The sequence below is a fragment of the Numenius arquata genome, chromosome 1 (genome assembly GCF_964106895.1).
Source record: "Numenius arquata chromosome 1, bNumArq3.hap1.1, whole genome shotgun sequence".
Taxonomy (NCBI): Eukaryota; Metazoa; Chordata; class Aves; order Charadriiformes; family Scolopacidae; genus Numenius; species Numenius arquata.
The window spans coordinates 112,037,039-112,057,350 of record NC_133576.1 but is presented as its reverse complement, the minus strand read 5'-3'; the positions used below and the strand labels follow the sequence as shown (position 1 = coordinate 112,057,350).

General features: G+C 45.4%; 1 protein-coding gene across 1 annotated transcript; it reads left to right on the top strand.

Annotated features, from left to right (window-relative positions):
• The first annotated feature begins 2,120 nt into the window (after nt 1–2,120).
• On the top strand, nt 2,121–18,722 carry TMEM272 (transmembrane protein 272). Its single transcript, XM_074157950.1, has 4 exons — nt 2,121–2,178; nt 9,425–9,484; nt 15,464–15,546; nt 18,360–18,722. Exons 1-4 carry the CDS (start codon nt 2,121–2,123, stop codon nt 18,720–18,722), a joined length of 564 nt encoding a protein of 187 aa, XP_074014051.1.
• Nucleotides 18,723–20,312: the final 1,590 nt, after the last annotated feature.

Below are 20,312 nucleotides of genomic sequence, written 5' to 3'. Positions count from 1 at the left end.
GTCAATAGTTGCAGCCCAAAGGCACAGTATTTGTTCTTCTGAAGGAGGTTTGGGGGCCAGGATGAGGAGTACGCACTCTCCAGAGGTCAGCCATATGTAATCTCCATTCCAGTCCATCGTTCAGCATTGATGGAGATGTCCCCTGGGATTTGCAAGGTTTATTGCAGCAGTAACACCCATCAAACTTGGCATAGTGCTTGTGGCATAGTCTGAAGATGAGGGCTGAAGGAGAGCTAAAATTCATGAGACACCTGATGTGATGATGCATATTAGAAACCTGGATATATATGTTGGTGGTTGGCTGCTACACCCAAGTGTCTCAGATTGGCTTCCTGACCCGGTGGGATGTCCAGAAAAGCTGCTTGCTTGGCTGCTTACCAACAGGTAAAGCCAGACCTGCCTCTGTCACTGCCATCACTGCCAGGAAACAGAAACCGCAATGCCAACGTGCAAGGAGCAAACCCCGTCCCATTCCCCATGGTAGCAGAGGGTCCTGTGCTGCTGCAGCTCATGGGTTTCTGAGCTTGCAGGAGACAGCAAGCTCCCAGGAGACAGCCAGCTCTTCTCAGCCACATCTGGTAGGGCTTGGACAAGCTATGGAGGGGGGAATGGCCACACAAGTCCGTCTTTATCTTCAACACGTCTGGGGCCTTGTGGTCAGGTTGGCCTCAGCATTGTATGGTGAGAAATCTCAGCGGGGTGGATTTCATGTCAGCTTAGAAAAGAACGAGGCTAAACTTAAAATATTGCTCTTTAATCACTAGGAAATTTAATGAGGCTAATTTGAGGCATGTGCAGAAATGCAGCTTCCCCCATCCCGGCCTCCTCCGCACACAGTTGTTGCTGGTAGACCTGTGGTGACCCTGGCCAGAGGCTGAGGCTTGGAGAGTGTGTGTGTGTGTGTGAGCTTTCCACACTCCCATTGAGGCTGGATGCTACTTAAGTGTCTGGTGCTGTCTGAGGCCCAGGCCTTGGATGCCGAGCTGCTTGCTCATCCCTCACCCCACCTCGTAAAAATTCTTCTTTACAAAGAGCTGCTTTCTCATCCAGCTACTTTTTTATCAAAGGCATCTTGTTCTGGGCTCCCTGTGGTTTGCAGTTTTTATTCTGTATTCCTCTTCAGAATCCTCCTTGATCTTAAAACTATTTTCATCCTCTCTCCTCCCTGTTTCTTTAATTCATTTTTGCCCACTAAATAAATTTTGCAAAGGTTTATGTAGTGAACCTTACCTGTTTCACTGGGTTTTCTCATAACAGTTAAAAACACTTTCTCCTGCCTTAACCCTGATCAAAGTCAAGATAGAACCTTTTATAGTTTTCAGGAACACAGCGTTAATACTTCTTCCCCAGCCTCGCTGTGACCCCAAAGCTCTAGCATCACGGAATCATGGAATCATCACGGAATTGTCAGAGTTGGAAGGGACCTCTCGTCCAACTCCCCTGCCAAAGCAGGATTGCCTAGAGCACATTACTCAGGCCTGCATCAAGGCGGGTCTTGAAAATCTCCAGAGAAGGGGACTCCACGACCTCCCTGGGCAGCCTGTTCCAGTGCTGTCACCCTCACCGGAAAGAAGTTCTTCCTCGTATTTGAATGGAACTTCCTGTGTTCCAGCTTGTGCCTGTTGCCCCTTGTCCTGTCACTGGGAACCACTGAAAAGAGTCCAGCTCCATCCTCCTTCAACCCACCCTTTAGATACTTGTAAGCATTAATAAGGTCTCCCCTCAGCCTTCTCTTCTCCAGGCTAAAGAGCCCCAGCTCTCTCAGCCTTTCCCCATAAGCGAGATGCTCCAGTCCCTCAATCATCTTAGTTGCCCTACGCTGGACTCTCTCTAGTAGTTCCCTGTCTCTCTTGAACTGGGAAGCCCAGAACTGGATGCAGTATTCCAGTTGTGGCCTCACCAGTTGAGGCGAACCCAAAGCCCATGCCTGACTCTGGGTATGGCACACTCTGATGGCTGCTGCCTGGATTTGTGGATACTTGTGAGTTTTTTGAGGGTAGTGAAAGCCTGCCAAAGTGCGTGAATGACTCTGAGTCAAGATATTTAGTCAGTTAAAGACACTTTTTCGTAACCACGTTCATTTCTGTATTCCCCACAGACACCCCAAAAGGCTCTTCGCAATGACTGCCGGCCTGGAGAAAGCCTGCCACCGGTGCATATCTAAAATTGCCAGCAATGGTAAGGCAGTTCTGGTAGTAATCGCCTTCCGTATTTAAGCAGCCCTGTCGCTAGGCCAGGTATATAAAGCAATGAAGATGATACCAAGTCCCACCTGAATCTGCCACTGAAGTTTGTTTTTCTTCTCTCCTTTCTGAGGTATTTCCTTTCCCAGGCAATTTTGGATGGAGCACGCAATAGTAACTCTATCCCGACAGCGTCTGCCTGCCGCAGTATTTGCATTATAGCAGGCCAGTGGAAAATTTCAAACAAATACAAACACCACCAAATACCTAAATACGGGCTGCAGCAGACAACCCGAGCAATATAATGTGTCTGTCTCCTGTTTCAAGTGGTGTTATTACATGTAGTCCCACAGAAGTATTTGCAGGGAAAAACCAGCCGGTAAAGAGCAGGGCAGCCAGCCTGGGAACAAACTCCCCAGGGGCAATTCCTGCAAAGCAAAACTGCTGCCAGCCTGCATGCTGACAGGGGGACGTGAGGTCGGTGACAGAGTATGATCAGGAACAGCTCCCCCCGCTTTCACCCAGAGACATTTGGAGCAAGGGTCCTCTTCCGTCCACTTGCCTGGCCCCTGGCACAACGGCCGCTGCAGGCGTGGGTAGCCCTCCCAAAAGACCGCACGTTGTGGGTAGGAGGCATCAGTTATCTGAAAGGAGATCTTCCACACGACAGCAACTGGTTTGTCCCATTCAGGGTAGAGGACACAGAGGGATGTAAGGAGCCAACAGCTCCCGGGCTGGGTGACCAGGCTGGTTCTTCCTCTCTGAGGAGCAACACAGCAGAAAGCTGACCTGAGCTGGGGACCGTGCAAGCTGAGCAGACAGGCACAGGAGAAACATGCTTCAAGGGTAGGGTTTTGTAAGACCAGGGAAGCAGTGTCGTTGGCAAGAGGATAAAATCCAAGGGTTTTAAAGCAGCTGAATCCCGCTGACTGCATCTCCATTTCAAGTTGCAAGTACCTTTTGCTTTAACTTCTAGGCAGGAACAATTTCTAATTCCACTCAAATATGAGAAGAAGAAAAAAACCCTTGACCACTCACCGTAATTGATACTTCACCCACACGAATTGCTGCGCTTCCCAATCTAGGGCTGTTACCTTGAGGTCTTTTATATTCCTGCTTTTGGCTTCACTTGAAAGGCTTTCAAAGTTTGGAATGAACTTTTATTAATGATTAAGCCCCTTAACTCCTTGCTGTCTTACCACCCTTCAGAGAAAACCAAACCAGGGTGACAGAAAGCCCCTGGGAGCGGGACCGGGCTGGTGTGGGCTCCCTCACACCCCTCAGAAAGGACTTGCAGGTGGGATCTGGGCCATTGGTGAATATCACAATTAAAAAAAAGGCAAAAGTGGTATTTTCTATGATTTTTGTTCCTACCTGTTACAAGGAAAACGTCACTGTTCCCCCCGGTATTAAATTGCCACTAGGACTTTAATGAAGACAAAGAAAATAAATGATTTTTCTGAAATTTTTTCCAAAGAAAGGGATTAGTTCTGATCTCATCTATGCTCTCTTACACCAGAAGTGCCCTCTTGCGTACCCAAAAAGTTACCCATGAGTAAGGCAACTCAGAAACACCATTCCAGGAAACTCATTATCTTCATGTTTTCATTATATTTACGCTCAAAATCAGCTCAGCTTTAGCTATGCATCATCCAAAATTGATTTTCTGTTCATTAAAATGCAAACCCTCCTGAAGTGCAGTGACACTTAATTTCACTTTTTCTCATCATCCTGTGTATATTTTTCAAGGAGCGTTTCAGCACAACCCTACATTTGTACCTACGGTCTCCTGACATTTAAATGACTCCAAAGAGTCAACCTACCTGTGCAGCATCATTTAAATTATTTTCATTCTTAGTACAGCAATTTAAGTTCAGAACATTAGGGCAGTCTTTAACTAACTGATGAAAAAAAAAGAAGGCTAATCCACTACTCTGGGTCTGTTGCAAAGCAAACTGGTGGGTCTTTATGTGATGCCTAAATCTTGTTTTAATAGTACATCTGGAAATTAATCACAAGGGGCTAAATCCAGTACCTAGACCATGGCATAACTGCAGTTCAGTAGCTAGAGGCATGGCATACAATTCAGACAAGCAACTCTGCAATATCGCCTAATCCCCAAAGCACTTCCATCTACATCTACCTCTACCTCTACATCTACATCCTCTCCATCTTGAAGGTTCCCAGATTACTGGCACCTTCTTATTCTACACCATTTCTGATGAGAGCAACATTGCTGGTGTCAATGCTGGAACCTGGAAATTAAATTTTAGGTGGTGTGATGCTGGCATAGCTTATCTGGGTACCAAAGTACTATTTCACCGTACTTGTCTAAGCAAACAGCATGCAGCAAGCAGCTGCTGGCACTGAGCTTGGATTTGGTCTGCAAGTCAGCGTTATCCCACTTCCCCTGCCACTTACGGTGGCTTTGCACAGGGACTGGAGACCTCCACGGGAATGGCTGTTCCTTATACTGAATCCTCCAGCTGCTGAGTATCTCATTTGGCCAAGGGATTAAATCACCCCAGGGGTGGGATTCCTGCCATTTGTCCCAAGAGACTATTCCATCAATATATCTCCTTGCTATGGCACTTAGCCTCATGGACAGAGTGATCTTTGTTTCTGCTCAGGTTCATCTCATGTCCCTACGTTCATAGCTCTTTGGATCACTCACAGGTCCTTTTTTGAGTGCTCAAACCTTGCTTTTATTTTCTCTCATTTGGCCATTGGCTAGCCAAGCTAAACAGATTTAATTCTTTTCCTTCAAAGTTAGCTCATTCTTTTCTGCATATCTCATCTGATACAGTGACATTTTCCTGTCACTCAAAAGCCCAGAAAGACACGCAGTATCCTCGACTACCAAAGCCGTGGGCAGACTCACTCCTAGTCTGTAAAACATACGACCTTGCTGGAGCTGGTTCCCCAGAGAGATCCATTGAGACTTGCTTTGCCACCGCAGCACTCCCCCACACTGCATCCTTTCTCCAAGTCCCTATCAATACTGCAGGGGATGCCTGCAGATACTGTGAAGGAGTAAAACGTGGATGAAAATATCTGCTACCCATCTGCATTCCAGCGTGCCGGTGTCCACGCTGCTGTACAGCACACCGTGACACTCCTTGCTAAGCTACTGCACTACCATCTGCATCTGCCTCAGGGCATGATCAGTCCCAGGGCTGCGCCAATGGACCCGAATTTGCTCACATCCAGACTGCTGAGAGTCAGCCCCCTTCAGAGCAGTGTTCCCACAGGGCATCTAATGGGAATACTGTGAGTTTACACCCAGAGTTTTGCTCCTCAGCTCACTCATGCAGATAAATCCTGGAGTAACTGCAGAATTTGTTTGGAAGCTGGTAGCATCTCATTTAAAGAAAAAAAAAAAATTCCTTTTTATCAGGATCCTGACAGGCTATAGAACAAACAGCATTTGGGAGTGATGGCAATGTACACAACACTTCATTTATTACTGTATTTATGATCAGAGAGCTTGTCACACACTCTACTGAGTAGGTTGCACTACAGCTGTATTAGCATACTACCTAAGAAGAGTGGGTAGGTTGAGATTTATACTCATAAATCACTTCTGAAAATCCTGTGAGGACTTCTTACCTGAAAAGAAAGGAACTCTTCTCTGTCTTCAAAGTAAACAAGGACAGCCTGAGTTGATTTGAAACTTCCAAGTGCTTGGAAAAATCACAGCAGCAAAACAAAGTCTGAGGAGCCCAGGAGGTGAATTGGTGTCACGTCCAATCCTGCCTCCAGATCCATCCCACATGCCAGAGGACAACTCATCTGCTGCATGCCCTGGGGCCAGGCACATAACTGGGGACAGAGAAGAAGGGAGTCGCAGAGGGAAGGGAAGAGGGTTGCAGGGCAGGGGCATGGCAATGGAAGATGTAACAGCTCAGGCATCAGATAGAAGAGAGACCACGACGTACAGCCATAACATTAATGGTGATTTCAAAGTAATTTACTTCTGTGGGGAGACCCTGGCAGGAATAACCCAGCTAAACAGCAGATTTATATCAGCTGACTGTCCTGCTGGGCAAGAGACACAAAACCTGTACCCACTGATCCGATTTTTGTGCCTACAGATTTCAACAAATGTGCAAGATGTAAAGCTGCTTGCTCTCCTCTTCCTCTGTTATGATCCCAGGCACAAGCTCTTCCCTTCACCCATTTCCTGGCCCATTAGGACTCAGTCGCTAATGCCTCCCAAAGCAGGACTTCACCAGTGCCCCACCACGAGCTGCCCTGACAGTACAGAGCAGGGGAGCATCCTGCCTGGTGCCCTGACACCAGGGTAGATGTCCTTCTGAGCCATGTCTGGAGACACTTCCCTGACCCTATGGTAGTTTTGGACACGACCTGCCCTTTTCTGCTGCTTTTTTTCTAGGAATGGTTCCAGGGACTTCTCTGATCAGCCTGTGAAGCGACATCACTGACTTAAAAAATATTAAAAGCCCCACACGTGAAACTGCACAGACAGCAGCATCCTCTCTGCATAGCTGTGCTGCCCTGCGGCAAATACCATTTTCTTGAGCAATTTATCTTCAGACCAGAACGGGGCAGCACCAACCCAGACAAATGTAGGCAGAGAGTGTGTGTGTCCCGAACTGAGCAGCATTTCTGTGAAAACCCCACATGTTTCGGGGAAAACAGTCTTTAGTGTTGCTAGCGGCACTGAGAGCGGCTGCGGAGCCCTGCCAGTTGTGTAGTCAATTGTTGAGAGTCTCACTTTGTTAAACATGGATCTGGAAGCCTTCCCAGACTATGCATCTGCCCCTCCAATTCGAGACCTAAGAGGCTGTAGCTGAATGGGGAGATAATGAGCAAATACATTCCCAGCGACTGCTTTGGGAGAGGAATTAATGAACCATTATCTTTTTCTCTTGAGCTCCGAGTGGTCCCTACCTCCCATTTCTCCCCTCCAAAATCAAGCTCTTGGGTAGAGGCTAGACACAAGCAAACATGGACACCTGTGTGCCAGATGCGCAGCCCCACATATACATGGGCCCCCCCAAGCTCGTTGCAGCGTCCCTCCCTGGGGGTCAGACAGACCACATGCTGCATGAAGAAGAAATGACACGATTCCTCCTCCTACCAGGCTCCTGAGTTCTTGCCCCTGCAGCAAGGGCAGAAGCAGGAGGCAGCTATGAAATCCCAGGCAGAAGGGTGATGTCGCTCCAAGAGCTGTGTCGCAGTGAAGGACTTCTAGCAACACCAGGCAGTGGACGCAGCTCCTGCAGAGCTGAACTATGCTCATTTGGACATCAAATAAATGAGTTGCCTGGACTGTGGGCACTATTTTCAGGTGATGTTCATAGGTGTGTTGGAAGCCCACCTCAGCTACAATAGCAACGCTCGCGAATGTGAAAATAATAGTCTAGATCATGGAACAGAAAGAGGAATGAGCACGAAATGTGACGTGGTGAAAAGGGAGGCTCGAGGCTGAGTTGTTCTAATGAGAGGCTGTCAGCGTCTGAAAGAGCTTAGTCAAGTGTAGGACACTATTCAAGCAGAGGAAGAATTTCTGTACTGTGCAGCATTCAGGAGACAGGAGAGCCTGAGCAAAAATGTGTGTGTGAGAGAGAGAGAGACCAGCCAACCGGGGAGAGAAGGAGGGGGTCGCACAAAGAAACAGAAGTGCTTTCTTCAGCTCAGAATATCTTCAGTCTCTACCAATTCACAGAGATAACAAACATGCTCCTCCTGAGAAAGGAAGATGTCTCTCCAGCGCTGAAGTGTAAGATCCTCGTTCTCTGCGGAGAAAACACGAGCAGCGTGTGGGGGGTGGTGTGTTCCCATGAAAAGTGTCTGAGAGTTAGAAAGCCTGGTGGATCTGCCCTGAATTTTGATGCCGCTCCCGTGTCCTCTGTCTCAGTTTCTCCTTCTGTAAAATGGAATCAACCATGTCCGCCTTTTTCTCTGAGGCGCCCCGAGGGCGATGTTTTGGCAGCGTTGCAGAGTTCCCTAGAGCGGCACTGTAGGCAGGGTGCTGGCAGTGTCCCCGCTCCTGCGTGGCGAGGAGGACGCCGTTCGCCTCGCAGAGGTCACCGTCCTCTGGCACGGGGAACTGCCTGACACAGTTTGCCTGGGGAAGGTCCTGGGTCCCAAACCAACCCCAAATGCTTGCTCCACGATTTTCTTCACAAGCCTCCCAGGAGACATCCTACTCCTTTGCTTCTCCATGCCCTTCTCAGCCCCTCTGCAATCTATGCCCACCTCTGCTTACCGCCCTTTTGCCTCCTCAGGCATCTACTTGCAGATTGAGCCATTTGCAGAAGCGCTCTGCAGGGATGCTCCCCACAGAATGTCCTCATTATGTTTTACTCTCATTTCGCGGGGCAGCATTTCACTGTAATATTGCCAATGTGCTCATGATCAGGCACAGAGGTGACAGCTCTTATAAGACAGGCTGCTCACACTGTTCTTGACGCTGTTGTTTCTCACTTTCTGCAGAGGTAAGCATTCATCCTCTGCAGCATCAGGCTGTGCTGGGAAAATATCAGGGCTCTGATACACCAGCGGCTTTCTGGGGAGTAACTAAGCACCTCAGATCCACTCATCTGTGGGAGCAGTATGATATGCACCCCTAAGAGCATCCTTCCATGCAGTTTAAGCTAACCTATCCCAATGACAGGTCTCACTCCTTGCAGTGGGGCTGCTGCCTCTGCGTTCATCAGCTGAGCTGGGTCAGGGAGTTAGATCAGCCAGAAACCACTCACATCTGCGACAAAGACCGTTCATTTAGCTATCGGTGAAAACTAAGTGCAATGGCATTAAAGCTGCTATTTGCTTAGCAAACAGATACAGGCTCATCAGTTGCCATGGATTAGCTGATGCGAAGTTACTTGTTACTGCAGTCACCTGGCAGTGCCTCTGAAGCTGGTGCAGCCTAAGGCAGCAGTGGCTGAGTCCTTGCCCTTGCGATAAGACAGCTAGAAGTAGTAGCAACAAAAGCAGTTTGTGTCTCTCATTGCTCTTCTCCCGATACAAGGACTAACAATATACGAGTTGAGAAATGGAAGCTTGAGCTCTGAGAGAGTGATAAACCGCTTGCTGGTCTCATAATCTCAAATGCTGCACCATAAACACGATATTCCCGCCCCATCAAGTGCGCTGCATTTCTTGCTACACAACTTTATGGATAAACAGCGTCTGTAAAGCATTGGATGGAATTGCTGGTCTCTAAACTTCAACCAGCCCCAATAACGCCGTCTCTCTTTTCTCATTCACAGCATGCTTTATATTTGGGCTCCTCGCTTTCCTTGCCTTACCACTCTCCATGACTTTTACAGGTAAGTTGACTACTAAAGCAATTTAAAAATAAGGAAATTCCCAGCACTGTGTGTCAGGTTAACACGTTTGGTGGGAGAAAGGAGTTGGAAAACTTAAGAGTTTCCAACTGCTAAACCTGTGTGTTGGTACTTTAGCTTCAGACAGAATCCCAGCCCACATTGCATGGCGGGGAGGAAGCAGTGCTTGAATTCTGACCCTATTTGTCTTAAAAACCCCTCCAGTGTGTCTTACCTCAACACAGGGCTCTGTCTGTGGGAGGAAGCTCAGAATCCGACACTTGAGAAGATTTCACTAATCAGGATCCCTCTGTATTAAGTGCATTGCAAAAATCTTAGAAGCGTAGGGCTGGAAGGGAAGAAGCGATGATCTAGGCTGTTATTTCTCCACCTTTTTGAAAGTGAGACCTGGTTTTTGGCTGATCTGTCTCTGTATAACCGCACCCCAAAGGCTGGATTTGCAAGTAGCATTTCAAGATCAAATATTTAAGAAAGGAAAGGAAAATCCTTTGAGCTGCAGAATTTTATACATTTTTAAACCATGTAAGGCTCTTCTTTTCTTAACTGTCACCTTTTCCTTACCATTAACATAGACTTTTTTAATTTATTTTTTTTTAAACTGAGCATTTTCTAACACTTCACTGCTCCCTTTGGGCCTTTCACATCCTCCACATGGGTTGCAACCCCTACTTGAGAAACATCAGTAGAGACACCGGCCCACGTCCACTTTCAGATAGGCTCACTTCCTCATGGCATCCCTGACAGATGTCTGACTTGCCCTCGCTCAAGGAAATTCCATAGCTTCCCAAGGAGCCTATTTCAGCATTTTATTGCTCTCACAGACAAAATATTTTTCCCCATATCCAACCTAAATCTTCCCTATGGCAAATTAAACAGATTACAGCCTGTCCTACCCACCGTGGTCACAAAGACAGATTGGTCACCGTCCTACTCAAGAGAACCTTTGAACTGTTTGAAGGCTGCTATTATAACCTCACTCCGTCTTCTCTTTTTTTTCCAGAGATCTCAAAAACCTACTTCTTTCATCCTGACCTCACAGGTTGCTGTTTCTGTAGCTGGGTTTTTTTTTGCATTTTTGCCTCCTGCCTTTGGCCTCTGGCCAATGTAACTATTTTTTTTTCCCCTAAAAAAAAAGTTAAAAAAAAGGAACACAAGGCTCCGGCTGAGACCTGAGGAATGAGCAGTGCAGAATAATTAGCTCCTCTGTTTAACATGCAGGATTCCTGTAAACACACCTCAAAATGAAAGATGCTCTCTCTGCACCAACTCATTGGCTCCAATTTAGCTTATGGTGCATTGTAAGCCCAGATGGGTTTTGGCAGCACTGCTCCCTATCAGACATTTCTCATTTTTTATTTACATTGAAGTTTTCTCTCCTATACGCAGTGTTCAGCTTTATCGGTTGTCCTCTTGTAGATTTTGGATGTCTTTTTCCAGTGTATCCAGATCACTTTGAATTTCAAGTTCTGTCCTCAAGACCCTTTACAATCATTCTAGATGGGTATCCTTGAGAAGTTGTTCACCTTCTGCCTCGTGAGTAGTGGAAGATGGTGCAAAGGAGCTCTACGTGCAGATGCTGTGGGCAAGGTGCATCCCACCTAGATGTGGACTGCACACATCTGTAACCAAGCTAACCATCATGTGCTGCCCTTGCAGGCAGTTAAGAGAAATGGATGTTTCTGATAGTGAAAGTCCCACACCCTCTTTTAGGTGTCTACATTGACATGAGATGACTTTTAAGGGAGTTGGGACACCTAGCCTGTTGGCTGGTATAATTGGCTAAACCCCTAAAAAAACCTGTTCATCTAAAGGTTGGTGCTGCTTCCTTTATTTGGGGCCTTCTGAGTACCAGTGATGACTGTGGTAGGATTCTGATTAGGACATCCTAATTAGGAATTAGGGAGTTCTAATGAGGGATTATGGAGCAATTAGGAAGTAGGGTAATGGACTGAACTGTTACATCTCAACACTTAGGCTCTTATGCTTATCCATGACTTAAAATTGCTATTTATCCCTTAAGAGGATTTTAGCTTTAGTTTTTCCCCAGGTTGAATGTGCCTGAGCTGTGGAATAGGGGTGGGAAGGTATAATTCAAAGTGTGGTACAGCTTGCATGCATATTGACAGCCAGCCTTCTGGGAATGAATCTAGGACTGGAGCCTGACCACTTATAAATATTGTTTCCTAGGAATATTTCATAATATCTTTAAGATCAGTGAGAATTGGAAAGTGTATGGCAAGATATTAGCCTGGAGCTCTGGGTATCTCCTGCATCAGATATAAAGCCCCCCCCCCCTTTTTTTTTCACAACTTAGTGAAATTAAGAGATAATGTCACTGTAATATGGTGTTGTCAGAGGATATTGGTTTCCTGCAGCTACGTATCTGCAAAGACATTTTTAGGAAAATGAAATGTCAAGGAAAATGCAGATATTTATTATCCAGGCAAAAGCCTCTGATTTTCTGATAACATTCTGTTACCATGATCTCAGAGAATAACTTGCTGATGTGCCTCCAGTCATTTTGGCGCTAGCTTTCTGCAGAGGAAAACTGTGAGATATTTTCAAATGTTAACAAATAAATTATAATAATATTCATTAAAACTCAGAGATGAAGAACTGGTAGCTGCGGTAATAATTACACACTAACATTATACACTTCTAAAATTTGGTAGCACTGTAAATCACAGCATAAGTCAAGATACATGAAAAGGACTCGGCAAATTTTCCAAGCTCCAGACTTGCGACATCATTTAAGCCGCAGATTGTTTAGCAGCTTTCTAAGTTTTCCTTGCAGAGATGATCCCCTTTTTCTCACTAAACACTCAAAAAATAGAGCGAGCTATGGAAGGACCTTATAGAAATTTTTTTTGAGAATTTCTTTTAGTTTCCGGGACAGTGAAGGATTGCTCCCAATAACACATTCTTGTACTTTGTCCAGACTGCCTTTATACACAGCGTCCCCCAGGGGTAGCTAAATCACATCTGAAAGCTGATGACATCGTTTCCTCAATAGGCAGTCTAAATGTTCCTCTGTTCAGATTTAACCCAGTACTACCGCTCATGGTTATATCTACACCAAATAATTCCTCAACTACCAAGTGCTCCCGATAGTTGTCTGAAGCCTGTTCTCATACTCTGTGCCTTTATGTGGGAGCCAGTCTTGCTCTTTGGCGACTGTTGTTAACATAATCTTTCCTTGCATTTCAGTCCTTCAGCCACTCACTGTTTCTGTGCGCTTCTGTTGATTTGCTGAGATGCTTTCTGATAAAATGGTGCCCAGAAGCAATTACTTTGAGATAAATCCTCTGCAGCATCCTAGTGTAAAGACCACAGTCCAGGGCCCAACTGAGGTCTACGCTAAGTGATGGCAGCTGCAGCCGTCCACTAGGAACAACTGAAAATGGCCTGGCATGTTGTGTCCTTTGTCTCCTATTAGAATCATAGAATCATAGAATTGTCTAGGTTGGAAGGGACCTTTCATATCATTGAGTCCAACCATCAACCCAACACTGACAAAACCCATCACTAAACCACGTCTCTAAACACCACATCTACCCATCTTTTCAATACCTCCAGGGATGGTGATTCCACCACTTCCCTGCGAAAAGAGAAGATGGGGAGCAGACACCAGATTAGCCTTGCTATATAGCAGCCCTCCTTTATTATGGGATGCACTTTAGGTATTTTCAGCTACCTGAGAAGAGCAAAGCAGCTAAAATGAGGTCAAGCATCTCATGGATAATCACAAGTCACAAGGCCACTTGGTTAGTGTGGCATTTGTGGGCCATGCCACAGCACTGCCCAAAACAGTGTCCTTAGAGAAGCTCTTTTGCTGTCATATCTGCCTGCAATATTCTCCCAAAACCTACAGAGTACCGCTCCCTGTCATTCAAATCCTTCCCAAGATGGACTGCTGTCATGTTACATATATGAAAGGACTCCAAAATAGATTTGTCTGGGAAACAGAATCATAGCTTCATGAAAAAAAATGACATGTTTTCTTGATTAATTTTTTTTCTTTTGGCCTCAACTCAAAATCGCAGTAACACACTGGAAATAGCAATTGCCTAGGTTCCTAAACTGAAATACATTCCCTGAGATCCCTGGCCAGCTGCTTTTGTGGCAGGCTATTACAGGGCCAAGGACTCTGAAACCCCTGGCAGCTGCTTTCTGAAAATGATATAATTTGTGACGATTTCCCTGCTGCCCACCCCTGTAAAGTTGGGAGTCTGAGCAGCTCTCAGTGTTACATAGTGGCAAAACGGACAAAAAATTACAGCCTTGCAAGAGGGGACAAAAAGGGAAAGAGTCCAAATCAGTCTAAGTCCACCCCTTTCCAATTATGAGAAGGCTGGTAATAAATACTTAGTGTAGAGGAGTCCTCTGGACTCCACAGTCCTTACTCTCAGCAGATCACAAGACACCGCCTCGTATCCTATGACTAAAGTAAGACCTATAGCAAGCACCCACAATCCAGAACACTGCATTATGCTATGCAAAGAGCACAGGAGAGGTTCAGGACATCAGCAATGTTCTGGACCAGCAATAGCAGTGGATTTGGCATGCAAATTGATAAGCTGAAGAGGATTACAGGTACAGAAAAAAGCAAAAAAAAAAAAAACCAAACCCAAACCACTGGTACTTCTTTCCTGATTTCTCCTGTTCAGTGTAGTTCTGAACATGGAGGCAAGACCATGTTTAGCACTAAGGCAATGTTTAGCACTAAGACAATGTTTAGCATGAAGACCATCACATTACTTTCAGTATCCTGCATCTAGATAACCCCAATTATTCAGAGAAAAATTTCTCCTTGAAAATGACTTACACAACAAGAAGAAAACAGAAAATCCTTTCTGTCCCCTGCGACTGATGAGTAGAAGTCCTGAAACACGGGATCAATAACAATATAATTATAGTGTAATGAACAGTTTAAAATCGGCTAAAGATGCCACTGGGTAAGAGACTTGGGCAGGGGATTCATCTCAGCTAACTTTAGATATCTATAGCTGGCTGTCTAGATTCCTTGTATAGCCACAGAGAGAAAGACGCACTTTCAGGGCCCAACTCATCCGACCTATTTTAAATGCCTGTCTTAGGATGAGATGAATTGAATTTTACAAGTGTCTATTTCTCACTATTGACTATAAAGAGAGTCTAGGAAACTAGTTCAGATATGGATGCCTGCATTGCAGACATCTATATTTGGACAGATGAGTCTCTCTGCCACAGACCTGTATCACAAGCTGCCGTGTCTACTGCCAGCAACATCCTTGTACTGCCATACACTCCCTTCCCTAAAACTTACCCAGCTTTCTCTTTCTAGCAGTAGATTTTTGAGGGTTGCCAGGATCCTTGGCTCCATAACAACCAATGCTTTTAGCCTCCAGCAACCCAAACAGCCTGGAAACTGGAGCTTCTGTGGTTCCCTATCAGCTGCCTGGGAAGCTAAAATGGTTCCAGGCACTCCCATGGGTGCTGGGTCCCAAGCTTCAAGGCATTTAACTCGGGAACATACCACTCACGAGAGCTAATGAGCAGGCAAGGCTTGGGAGCAGCTTATCAGAATTCCTTCTTTTCACAAACAGTTTTGATTTTCAATGAATTTTCTACTGCTGATGAAAATGTCCTGTCCAGCTCCTTCAGTCATTCATTTAACAAAGATGCAGGGGCTGAAGCTAATGACCTGTGTACATGGCTCCAATCAGTAATGCCGGATCAACCATAATGCTGTTGTTACCTTTGCTCTCTCTCTTCCTTCTCCTGCCTTTCACTTGTTCACGGTCTCTCTCCTGGAGTGGGGGATGCAAACCCCCTTTAATTCAGCCCCTATTTCAGTAGATGCTGGATACAAGTCTTGAGTCTAAGCACCACACTTCACTTACACTATCTTTAGTTTTCACTGTACAGCTTGCTGCACTATTTGATCACTTGAGATAACAAACATTAATTTTTGCTGTTCAGGAATGAAGTTTTTGGAAGATTGCCCAGTTCAGCCACTAATTCCATTATATCTGCTGGTGGGTGGCGTGATTGGCAGCTTAAAGGTAATGTGCCTTCTGTGTGTGAGAAATATTTTGTGTGCCTAGACTTTGACTTGCTAGTTAAGACATAATGATGGCTCCAGACAGCTATGTGCATGCTGTGCTGCAGAGAGCTATGGGGATTGAACTGTGCTTGTTCCAGCACCTAAAGCACCCGTCAGTCAAGTGAGACACTAATAAGTTCAGCCTCCAGCACTGTCCCACACATTGTGGTGTGACTTCCTCCTACATCACAGCATCTGTGCAACCATCCCTCCTGAGGGAAATGACTACATAACATGGATGCATGTGGTAAATGGGGTCTTATTTCCACAGTCTTCCAAGCCTGCCAGACCTTTCTCCTTCATTTTCAGACACACAGGCTGGACAAAAAGTGAAGTTTCTCTCCTAGCTTTGGCAATACCATAAAACTACAGGTGTTCGTACATAGCCCTTCACAATTTCCATTTATTCCCACTCTGACCTGGCCAGGAGCAATGACTATGCAGCAGCATGGCTTCCTTCCAGAGTAAATATACCCTTGCATCACAGCAGGGCTTATTACTCTAGCACAGCATTTTCTAACCACAGCTACCTGTCTTCCAGTGGACTGTGCTCACTTATACCTTCCCTGAGCCAGAGCCTGGCTGCTTGACAAGTAGAGACATCCTCATATCCATGCTACACCCTGATCACTATAAAGCCATAACCCTGCGTTGACTGTAGGGTAAAGGATTGCCCCGTTCTGACAGTCCCTTTGCAGACGGTGTTAACTGGCTGCTAGTAGGCACGAAGAGGCTTCTCGCAACAAACTGCAGAGCTACTTTAAGGCTTCTCAGCAGAATTAAGCAAAACTGGTTTTTGCTGTCCCAACGATGCTCCTACCAAAGGAAGGAAGAGGGGCAGAGCTGAAAGAAAAGCTTTGGAACCACATGAAGAGCTAAGAAGAGCAAGTGCTGCTTCTGGGGAGAACATCTGTACTGGTAGCATGGGCTGTCCTGCATAGCTAATGGTGGCAGCAGCAACCCAGCACTCTTACATTCCCAGGAGCCTGGCACCAGCTGAGCAGATGGGATAGACCTGATGGGCTGTGGCCTGATGTTTCAAGGGACAAGCTTCTCCCTTGAAAGGGAACCTGCTAGTCTCCAACTTGACAGCATGGCATATTGCAGCCAGCAGACGCTGCAGACAGGAGCTACCTACGTTCCCCTTGGATAACATTTCTAGCCCCTTTTCTCTGCCAGGATTGAAAGAAAGGGGAAAGAATATTCCTCTGCGGGTCTCTGCATCCCCTGGACTCTGTCACAGTGGTAACCAAACTGCAGTAGATCACTGGGATATGCATCACCCCCCCGAGGATCTTTGGTCAGTAAATAAGTAAACGGAGAAAAAAAGAAAGTGCTTAATCTCGTTATAAGGAATTTGCTATGCTATGAGCTCTACTGGCAAATGCTTAGTCATTCGGTCACACCAGTGGACTTAACTGTATAATCAAAGGTTCATTTAATAATAGTTTAGAAAAGAATAGAGAAGAATTGAAAGGAAATTCTCACGCTGATGAATTGAGGCCTTCATCAAAAACGTTGACCGTTTCTTAGCTATTTCTGGTTTAAAGTCAGTTTTTCTCACCCTAAATAAGACGGTAAGCGGGTCAGTTGATATTCTTGCTGACGTCAAATAATTTGGCTTCAGTTGACAGCAGGACTGCCTTCTTTGCAGTCTGGCAATACATTTGGTCAGAATTTGATTGGCCTAACTCACGTGTCACCTCATAGTGCTTAATCTGTAGCCAAATTCCACCTGTCTCAACTCTGCCCTCTCTTATGTTCATCGGACCGCACCAACTTCACTGAGCACTACATTTGCTTGACCTCTGAGAGTTAGAAGGTCAGAGGATGGGTATAGGATGAAGTCTGAATGAACGCTGTCCTGCGACGGACATCATTTAGCGGCAAGTCATTCTGGCCCAGATCTGCCTTGTGGACTGGGGCAACTGTTTCAGATGCAGCAAGATAACCCAGGTTTCACAATGTTTGGCCCAAATCCTCATTGGGCCCTGTATATACCCCTCCTACAAATCTACCAAAATGAAGAAAATCACTTAGGGGACAGAAATTTAAAAGCTTCTCTACGCTGCAGTCAACCTACCTACATACTTTGCATTGCCAAGACTAAACTAGAAATCTTCTAAGCATTGCTGATGAGTCCTACTGCATTTCCCTGCAGACCAGGCCTTCCTAACCTCATGGTACTATGATATTCCATCTATTTCTTTGCTAGTACTGACTGAAGGCAGGAATGGAGCAATCTGAGAAAATGATGCTTAATTGAAGAAAACTTGACAGAATCATTCCAAGTATCTGAAGCAGTTTATTTGGGGTTTAGGTCAAAGTCTAGATCCTTCAAATTTTATTTAAGCTGATTCACCTATATATTATGGAAAATAAGAGTTAGGAGAGACAAATCCACCCACTACAAGGCAGGAACTACTCTACTTAAGTCATTTAGCAGTTACTCTAAACTGTTCTTAAAAGTCTCCAGCGTGGGAGCTGCTGCCATCTCCCTACACAATCTGTTCTCATGCCTTTCCATCCTTACCATTGGCAAGTTTTTTCCAATGTCTGGCCTAAATCTCCCTGGTGAATAAACTGTAGGGAAAAAAAAAAAAACGGGTTATTTTCCAGCAGGATCTGCCTCATTTGTGGCTCCTCAGCTTTCTTTTACATGATTTTGACACACTCAACCTTAATTTGGTCCAAAGGCTGGCCATGGCCAGAAGGTGTTCATACTTTCTGCAGCCAGTTTACTTATTCCTTTTTCTCCCCCAACGCCTCCAGGTCACTCTCCTGCTGTACGACTCAACCAGGATGAGGCAGCTGCTTTCCAAGTCTGTTGTGATTGATGATGACGATGATGACGAATATCCCTGGAGGCAGAACGCTCACAAGTACTACATCCATCTAACCCTCAGCCTTTTTCTCTTTCTCTGGTTCATTCTTGGGAACTACTGGGTTTTTTCTGTGTACCTGCCAAATTTCATCCCACCTTTCCATCAGCCTCAGGATTACTGTGACAAAACCCTGTACATTTTTGCTGTTGGTGTTCTCATTATTAGCCACACTGTTCTCTTTCTCCTTATCTTTTGTAGCTGCTGCATATATTGTTTTTCCAGGCAAAGATACTCCTCGGAGGAAGACTAAATGCCACATAAATAAAGCCCCAGATGTTTGGGAAAGAGTGTACAACAAAGGACAGGCAATAATTCACTCTTGTGTACATCTTTGTTGTACTATATATATGTATGATAGCAGTGAACTGCAAGAGGAAATTGTAAAATACAGTGCCATCTGGAAATAGCTAAGCTGGAATACAGCATAGTCAATGTAAAACTGCTGCTACAGGTGCCAGGGTGCACTCCTGCTAACTTCTACATTCCTTTTTTAACTCTTGCATATTCTATCTGGAGTAAGCTCTTGCAGGTGGCAAACTCTTCTAAAACCAGGTCCCCTTATGTTGTTTCAGCACAGTACATCTTTGCCTAAAAAAAGTAGCCATGTTGTCCTCTTCACTGGGACCTGAACGTCTCCATAGCCTTGCTGAGGTTTGTTACTGTCCCTGCATTACAGAGGAGGGAGCCAAGACAAAGAGATAAAGGGCTGTACTGGGACCATTTTGCATGGCATGTGGACTTTGACAGTAACTTAGATGCTCACTAGGGAGCTATTCAGGCCACTGCTGGACCAGTCAGTAAGTAGCTGTGATAGCAATACGAGCATGTATAAAAGGCAGCCTGAATATGGCCCCCAGGTCTCTTCTGAACTTGGATTAGAAAGCATCTATATCTAATTTTGGTGCTAAAACAGTCTGTACATATCCACACATATCCAACACATCCAACCGAGCCACAGCCACTTTGCAAGTCTTTGGCAGAACGACGAACTGAGCTACTGGGTATCAGAACAGTGCTTTAACCAGGGCTCAGCATCCCCCAACCTGGGGAGACTCCTCCACTTTTTGTATGGCAGTAATTTGTCGGTACCACACCAACACAGAGGTGGTTAATGAATGATTGTGATCGAGTTCATAGAAAACCTGATGACGTTATGTTGGTATTTTAAATATAAAATGATAATAAGGCAGGGATGTGAGAATTTCAGGCAGATGCATTTACTACAGCAGTTCTCTGGTTGTGGTGTGAGTGTACATTTGATTTATTCACCTTGGTGCTGTACATATTGAAATCTATACTTAATGGACAGATGTAATGCAAACAGCTTTTAAGCCAACAGCAGTGTCAGCTTTAAAAGCACCAGCATGCACAGAGACAATTGTTTTGTGACATGTAATGGAACAAGCGTGTAACTGGTCCTGGTAGATTGTTTTTTAAGTGTTGAAGAATGCAGTGTAAAAGTGCTCTTTCTGCTTTTGCTTTTATGGACTTCTGTTAATATGGTCAAAATGGAAGGGCTCCCCTCTCTTAAAGCATGAGGGTGGCCCCACGCACAGGAAGAAGATGTGTGTTTGGGGTATTTTTTCTGTTAAAACCCACACAGCTGAAACCTACATTTTAGAGAAACCTAAAAGACTTACACTATGCCTGTGGAAGGGCAAGATCTGAAAAAGAACATCAACAATATGCCACAACCAAACAAGCTCTGCGCAACCATCCTTCCTAGGACCGAGGCTGAACACAGCGTAACATCTGTGGGAAACATCTGTCCTTGACCATGAACATTTATGTCTGGGGCTACTGTATAGAAAACTAAGGGTGCATTCGGTCCAGAAGGATT